This window comes from Channa argus, chromosome 3, assembly GCF_033026475.1.
Source record: "Channa argus isolate prfri chromosome 3, Channa argus male v1.0, whole genome shotgun sequence".
Classification (NCBI taxonomy): domain Eukaryota; kingdom Metazoa; phylum Chordata; class Actinopteri; order Anabantiformes; family Channidae; genus Channa; species Channa argus.
The window spans coordinates 30,058,628-30,066,559 of NC_090199.1; the positions used below are offsets into that span (position 1 = coordinate 30,058,628).

The 7,932-nt window shown below is 40.3% G+C and overlaps 1 protein-coding gene across 1 annotated transcript; it reads right to left on the reverse strand.

Moving 5' to 3' along the window:
- Window positions 1-1,929: 1,929 nt before the first annotated feature.
- On the reverse strand, window positions 1,930-6,202 carry LOC137123251 (GTPase IMAP family member 4-like). The gene is made up of 2 exons (XM_067496691.1): window positions 5,957-6,202; window positions 1,930-3,221 (listed from the first exon to the last, which is right to left on the reverse strand). Exons 1-2 carry the CDS (start codon window positions 6,200-6,202, stop codon window positions 2,364-2,366), a joined length of 1,104 nt encoding a protein of 367 aa, XP_067352792.1. The 3' UTR covers window positions 1,930-2,363.
- Between the last annotated feature and the right edge of the window lie 1,730 nt (window positions 6,203-7,932).

Sequence of the window (7,932 nt, forward strand, 5' to 3'; positions counted from 1 at the left end):
GTAAATGGTAAATGGTTCTGCTTATGTTGCGCTTTCATCCAAAAACGCTTGACACTGTTGCTTCTCATTCACTGTTGCATCTCATTCACCCATTCACACACACCCTCACACACCGATGAAGGTCTGCGATGGAAGGCGTTCACCTGACCATCTGAGCTAGTCTTATTACACAAATGTACTCTACAGGAAAGCAAGGTACAGACTGAGCTGTGTTACACTGAAGCAAGGGGACTGTATTTTAAATATACATAGGAATTTAATGGCCACTGCTACAGAACTTCTCTAGCTGTAAACACAGAGGACAGAGATGCCTTTTCACATGCTCTATGACAACCACTGACCTCACAGAAACCTCACCAGCTCTGTTGCCAGTGAGAAAGTGGCATTAAGGAATCAGCTTTTCAGAGGGTGTAAGGGATTCTGCATTAAGAACATGTCAATGCTCAGCCTGATTCATCTTTGATAAAAGAACATGAGGAGACTCACTTGTGCGTTGATTGTGGCTCAGGAGGTAGAGCAGTTGTTTATCAATCCTAGGGTTGTTGCTTGGATTGTGAGTGCAGGCCAGCTGCATAGCAGGGCTTTGGTTACCATTAATGTAGAGAAGCACTATAAGTCCAGACCATTTACATATGGGCCTCAGAAAAGCTCACAACATTAACATTAACAATATTTATTTTACCAACTCATGAACGATTATGAAAATGATTAGAAATTCATCAGTTAAAGGCAAAAAACAGACCCTTCTTGGAGAGGGAGGTAGTGGTGGCCACCTCCAGTCTCTGTACTGGCCTCTGTCTGGTCGACAACAACCTAATTCCTAGGAAATTGCCACATGCATTGGAGGATTTCTCTTTCTTTAGAGATGTGACAGTAAACACATATACACTACAGCTAGTTTGATGCCCAACAGCTGCATATTGTGTCTTTATTTGTCACCTATCTAAAATAAGTCCAACACTAAGTTCATTTGAATGTTAACATTGCACAGAACCTCAAGTCAATGATCATAACAGCAGACCAGCCATAAACATACAGTAAACACACAGTCAGAAACATCTATTAAATCCAAGGCAGTTTTTCCATAAGACGTAATGTTTCTTCATCTAGTCTCTCACAGTCACCCAGTCTGCACGTGTAGCAACTTGAAACCTATGGCTGTACTTTATAGTATTATCCTCAATAGTGGTTCCTTGGAGAAGGTCCCCACCAGTAAAGAGGACCATGCTGTATCTGTCTGCAGCCTGTCCAAAGATGTCTTGAATCCTTTGCACAGTTTGTTTCTCTTCAGACAATACAGACTTCATGGCTTGGTTTGTCCTCTGACATATGCGTTGTTAACCGTGGGACCTTATATAGACAGGTGTATGCTGTACCAAATCATGTCCAATCAACTAAATTCCAATCAAGTTGTAGAATCATCTCAAGGATAATCAGTGGAAACAGGATGCACCAGAACTTCTTTCACATCAATATCAAATTTTTTAAAGTTGAGAAACAAAATGTTTCTGGGAAAGTTCTAGTCCCTAGTTTATAACCATATATCACTGTGTTCTTTTTATTTACATTGTACACAATGTCTTTTTGTAAAATTTTTCATCCAATGTTATTTACATCATAGTTTTTTTCACCTGTTTGGTTGGATTTTGCAAGGAAAATATAAACTAGCCCTAAATACCATGATTATACATGATTTCTATTTGCATGAATGCAGACTACATACTTGCCACCTACTGTATATCGTCTCCCTTTAAACTGAAAACTGAAACCCAGATCTGTCTCTCTGACCTTGTTCCTGGGCTCTGAAACCTCATCACAGCAGGGGTGTTTGTGGGCAAGGTGAGTAAAAGAACTGATTCTTAAGGTTTAACTGTTATCTTTCCTTCATACACTGAGCTGTCAGGTTAGAAGCTACACCAGGATAAAACTACCGCAGCCCTTCATGCAATGTGCATGAGACACACTCTGACCTTAGACCCTTAAATGGAATGGAGGGGGATTGAATGGGGATGAAGAGAGAGTAAATACAGACTACAACACAGACTAGAGTTTAAGATGTAATGACTTTATTTGTAGTTTAAGTTGGTACAAGCATTGACATGATCATAGACTCAAGAACTTAATGCTTTGAGTAATGCTTTAAAAATAACTACTGTAGCTCATCCAGAACAATTTCTAACAGTTTCAGAACAGTTTCCTAAGAATATAATTTGTCATTATTTAGTTCACTATTAGCACAGCATTCATTTAATTCATAATATTTGCAAGACATCACTGTGGAAAATCCAAAAAGGTTTAAATGTGTCTTACATTGACTTGTCATTAAAGAGACAAACCTGCAGCAAATAGCTGCTGAGAATTGATTACAAGATAACACAAGGAGGTTTATAATTATTCATTTCAGCTCTCATCCTGGCCAACTGGTCATAAATGCTTTGAACTTTGTCTTTTTCACCTTGAAGTTCTCTGCTGTGTTTAGCACTTAATTGATCCATCATCTGCTTCCTCTCTTTCTCTCTCTCTGCTGCTCTTTCCTCTCTCTCCCTCTTTCTCTCTTTATTCATCTCCTCTCTCACCATCTTCCTCTCCTCCTCTCTCTCTTTCCTCTCTCTCTCTCTCTCAGCCTGAAATTGCTGATAAAGTTTCTCCATGTCTTTATCATATTTTTCCTGCAGTTTTCTCTCCACCTCCTCTTGTTGTCTGCGTATTTCCTCTTCCTTCTCCTTCAGAATGCGCTGTTTCTCCACTTCAATTGCCCTCTCTGCCTCTTTGAACATCTCATTGGTGTAGTGACTTCCTCCGTCACTCTGAACTATATTTCTGATCTTCTCAAACAGATCAATGACCTGAGAACGATCCTCGTTCTTATTATTGAAGACATGGTAGTGACCATTGCACCTTCTCACAAGCTCCTGCAGCTCAGGGCTCCCTGTCAGGAAGCTTTCAATGGTATCTTCAAGATCGTCACCACCAGTAAAGAGGACCATGCTGTATCTGTCTGCAGCCTGGCCAAAGATTTCTTGAATCTTCTTTACAGTTTGCTTTTCTTCTTCAGTGAATCTGCCCAGTCTGATGACCATCAAGAAGACATGGGGTCCAGGAGCAGCGTATAAGATGCACTGGCCTATAAGTTTAGATGTTTCTTCTTTGTCAAACCTGGTGTCAAACAGGCCTGGGGTGTCAATGACAGCCACCTGTTGTCCATCCACCTCAGCTGCACACTGAAAGTAAAACAAAGACTTACTGGGACTGTTAAAAATGTCTGCTCTACTTGTCTTATCTAAACTACAGCAGTGCCCTGCTGACATGGCTGCCAGCAGCACAATCAATCCTCTCTAGATGATTCAAACAGCAGCAGCATGTTTCATTTTTGATGAGCCAAAGTGGAAACATGTCACATAAATGTTCAGATCTGTGCTCTGCTTTCTGCCCATCGAACGATGAGTGAAATCACTTGGTTAAAATGTGTCCATTTGTTTGCTTGAATGCCTCATTAGCAGCTTTGTGAGACACCAATTGCTCTGTTCTTTATGTGGCAGTGTCATGTAAATGTTCAACTTTTAACATCAGCTCCCCAACACATCTATCATGTGACAATAACATGCTACTACAGTAAAAAATCAGAAAATTCTGTCTCTAAAATTTAGGGACAAAACTGGGTTGCACTTTCACTTCTTACCTTTTCTCTAAAACTCACTGTGTGGTGGTGGAATAGATTTCAGGACAACAACTCGACAACTAAACTATAGTAATAATTTTATTTTAAAATATATATTGCAGTAGTCCACATAAAAGTTGCTACTTCCATCAATTCTGAGATCAGGCAGCAGGTCTTTAAATCTAAAATAAAGTAATATTGGTAAAACTGCAGCCACCTGATCCCCACAAAATGAAAATGAAACTACACTTATTTAAATTATCTGTCTATCTATTAATTTTAGAAAGCTGCAATGATGGTCCTACTTTTAGGAGTAGGCGTATGATCAATGTACCCACATTTTAAATTTAGGATATCAGTCCTATTTCCACCAGTGAGAGAGCTCCAGTGGTGTCCTAACGTGTTAGGAGTAGCCAGGACTGCACAGCATTTAATAAAAGAGAGCTCTAAAAAAACAGCACCGTGCTTCTTTAGGTTCCTTTGGTTTAGAGAGAAGGTCCAGTAGTTATTTTTATGACCCTGTCTACCTCTGCTGGAGGATTTGTGGTACTGCTAAATGTACCTGTGCACACGGGGCCTCAGAAATCACTGTCTGTAAGTGCATTTATAAGCTAGTTATTTATCTTTGTGACCCAGTTTTGTGGCATATAGTAAACAGAGCAATGTAAATTACATCTTACTGAGAACCAGTTTTTTCTGAAGTATCGGAAACTTAGCAGACTATCTACAGTATGTTGTGATGTACAGATTTCCTTTGGTTTTCAGTTTTACTACTTTCATTCATTAAACACCGAGCTTTCATGCTAAACCCTGACTCCAGTGTCTTTTTGAATTAAGGTAGTTTTGCTGTTAATTTGTTTGTAGGACAAGGACACAGTAAGATGCTTATTGGTGGCTAAAAAGGCAAAAGACGCAAGCCAGTGCTCTAAGAGACAGCATGGATGAAAACACTAAATTAACCACGTCATCAAACAGCAAGGAGTGATGACTGTGGTGCAGGAGGTAGAGTGGTTGTCCACCAATCCTGCAGTTGTTGGTTTGATTCCTAGTTCCTCCAGTTACATGTTGAAGTGTCCTTGAGCAAGACACTGAACCCCAACTTAGTTTCTCCCAGTGAGCGTTGGCCAGCTGCATAGCAGCTCCACCATCAGCTGGTGTGTGTGTGTGTGACTGTGAGTGTGAATGGGTGAATGAGAAGCAGTGTAAAGCGCTTTCAGTGCCAACAAGTAGAAAAGTGTTAAAGTGCCCAGATTATTCAAGGAATTCAACTTTGGTTTGCATGTAAGTTTTAATGACTTTACAGAAGATGTTTAACAGTTACAGGACTTTGTTTTTCCTTTGATTTTCATTTCAATGTAATATTTCAAGTAATCACAATACTTGGCCTGAAGGCCTGTTGCTTTCTGTGAGGGATCATTGTGTTAGTGTACATACAGTACACACATTCATACATGAGCTTCTGTATCTGCCCCTTTGACAAAACTCAGTAGCAGAGTTTTACATGGGTCCAATTTTGCAAACCTGCAGCTGCCCTGCACCCACAAAGCTCGATCTGGACCCGACCTGTTACCTGCACTTATCTGGAATTCAAAACCACACTGTACCCGACCCAGTTTAAACACATGGACCAATCAGTTAACAGAGTACAGTGATCCTCACAGCTACATATGTCCTCTGTTATATCCCTGTTCACTTTCTTAGTTCATCCTTTAATTTGAGTTTTTGATCTGAAAAACAACAACAGGGATTGTTGATGGTGCTTAAGGAATCTTTTTTAGTTCATTAACTCCTCAGCATCCTGTTATCCTGTCCTACAAACAATGATCAGAGTGTGAGAGGTACAGCCATGAGAGCCCATTCAGTGTGTCATCTCAAACGGAAGAGGGTAAAGTCTGGTCAACAAATCTCTAGATTTGTCACCATCTATCTATTAGAACACTATATGTTCTAATGCTGGGCCCTGTTTATAACAGCATTTCCCACCAGGTGGTCTTACTGTTGTGGCTGATCCACTGACTAACTCAGGCTGTCGTCTGTTTACGAGCAGGACCTGCATAATGACAGAATGTCTGTGGAAACTGTGACAAATGTGTGTATTGCTTATTGCATTACTTTTTCAATGGACTCTGGTAGGTCCATACTGGCATTTGTGTGTCTCTGAGCATCACAGGCTACAGCCCTTTGCGTCAGAGTTTAACAAGCCCCAAAATCCAGCTTCTTCACCCTCCCAGCTCAAAGCAAAAACTGCTGGGCCCACAGGGTGAATGCTGGGATTTATGTCTTTCAATAAAACAGCACACTGGAGACCGGAAGTCGCCAGCCGTTGGTTCGTAAAAAGGAGGAAGTGGAGGTGAGCAGGGGCTTTTCAGGTGTGGAGTCCATGACTCTCTCTGCTGGCTCAGGAGACTTGGTGCAGTCCATAGGTTCTGTTATACATACACTGTCCTCCTCCTCCTCCTCATCTAACCTCTCCAGAGACACCATCTCCAGCTCCACAGGGATGTTTAAATCCTCCCCTGTTCTATTCTCCTTCAACATCTTCATGTTGAAACTTTCGGTCTCTTAAGTGAAAAAGCTGTCAACAAATTTAAAGAAATTATTTCTTCATCATTTGCTTCACCATATGTTAATACAATGGAAAGTAGTCTCCTTAATGTTACTCCTGCACAAGTAGATTATCTTGTTGATAATTCTGCAGCCTCACTACGTACAATACTCGATAGTGTTGCCCCTATGAAAAAGAAGGCAGTAAACCAGAAGAGGTGATCTCCATGGTATAGTTCACAAATACTTAAAACTTAAAACAGGCAACACGAAAGTTAGAAAGGAAGTGGTGTTTCAGAAATTTAGAAGAATCTCATGTAGCCTGGAAAAATAGTTTAAAAATGTACAAAAAAGCTCTTCGTGATGCCAGAACAGCATATTATTCATCATTAATAGAAGAAAACATGAACAACCCCCGGTTTCTGTTCAGCACTGTAGCCAGGCTGACTAAGAGCCATAGTTCTGTTGAGCCTAGTTTTCCCTTAACTCTGAGCAGCAATGACTTCATGACTTTCTTTATGAATAAAATTGTAGCTATTAGAGGATGTAACTAAAGAGCCTGCAATTAATCCAATATGCTGCAGCAAGAGTGCTGGCTGGAACTAACAAGAGAGATCATATTTCACCTTCACTAGCTTCTCTCCATTGACTTAATAAAGTGTTTTCATCTTATGGCAAAGGGTCATTACACCATCTCTGTTGTTCCATTTTACTATAAGCATTAGTTAATACATTGTTGGATAATTATCCAGCAACTCCTAAAATCGTCTTTGCCTTCTTATAATCTAAAACGTTTGACATCTGTGTCCAATCCAGGCCTCTGTTGTTTTCAGTGCAGTATAATGGCTTTTCATATAGTTTGACTCCCCCCTGGCTGCTTTAATAACCAGCTGAAAATGTGTTCGATCATATACCTTTTGTCATTTTCCTTGGCAGCCAACACCAACATTCCCAGTTCTCTCATCAATTGTCTGATACATCTCCATATCTTCATATCATCACTTTTGATGAAAGAGGTAATGAATGTATACTATGACCTTCTGAATTCCTTGAGACGAGTCCCTATTTGGAATGAGTGTCTTTTTCTTTTGCCTTACTGGTTTTCACTATTCCTGTCTTTACATGACTCAAGTTCATTCCTCTGAAACACTGCATGATTGGCATGGTAGGTAGTCTTCTCCAGAATAGAGGCATGTTGTCATGCCACTATCTTCCCATCTCTTTATTCTAAAACCTTAAGATTATGTAGCCAGTCACCCATAATTTGAAGGGATTCTAATCGTGTCTTCCATAGTTTGGAGACAGTTGGGAAACTGAAGTCGTGGGCAACATGAGTTTCCGCTATGTGTTTTCTTTGTGTCTTGCCATCTTCAAATTTCATTTTTACAATATATGGGACGATATCATTTTTTAAATCATTTTTGTGCTTGTTTTAATAGTAACTTGCAGACTCTTTTTCTTCCTCCTTGCTCAGAATTGCTTAGACAGCAATTGACTTAGCTTTGGTATCTGGACCCTTAGCTTCCTTTTTCAGTAGATGATGAGCGATATTGTTGGTCTGGTACACAGTGGCTGGATGACCCAGGCTCTTCTGGGATCACCTCATCTTCACCGGATGTTAGATCTGATGAGGGGTGGTTGTTTTAATCAGATCCACTGTAGCTACTTTGTCTCTCTCTGAAACAAAATGTCTTTGATAGATGCTGGGACAGCTGTGGCTTTGGTCCGCG

Coding starts and splice junctions, on each gene's coding strand:
- LOC137123251 (XM_067496691.1), bottom strand. CDS start 6,202: ATGAAGATGTTGAAGGAGAATAGAACAGGGGAGGATTTAAACATCCCT. Junction 3,222..5,956: donor GGCGACTTCCGGTCTCCAGT/GTGCTGTTTTAT, acceptor TTTTACTTTCAG/TGTGCAGCTGAGGTGGATGG.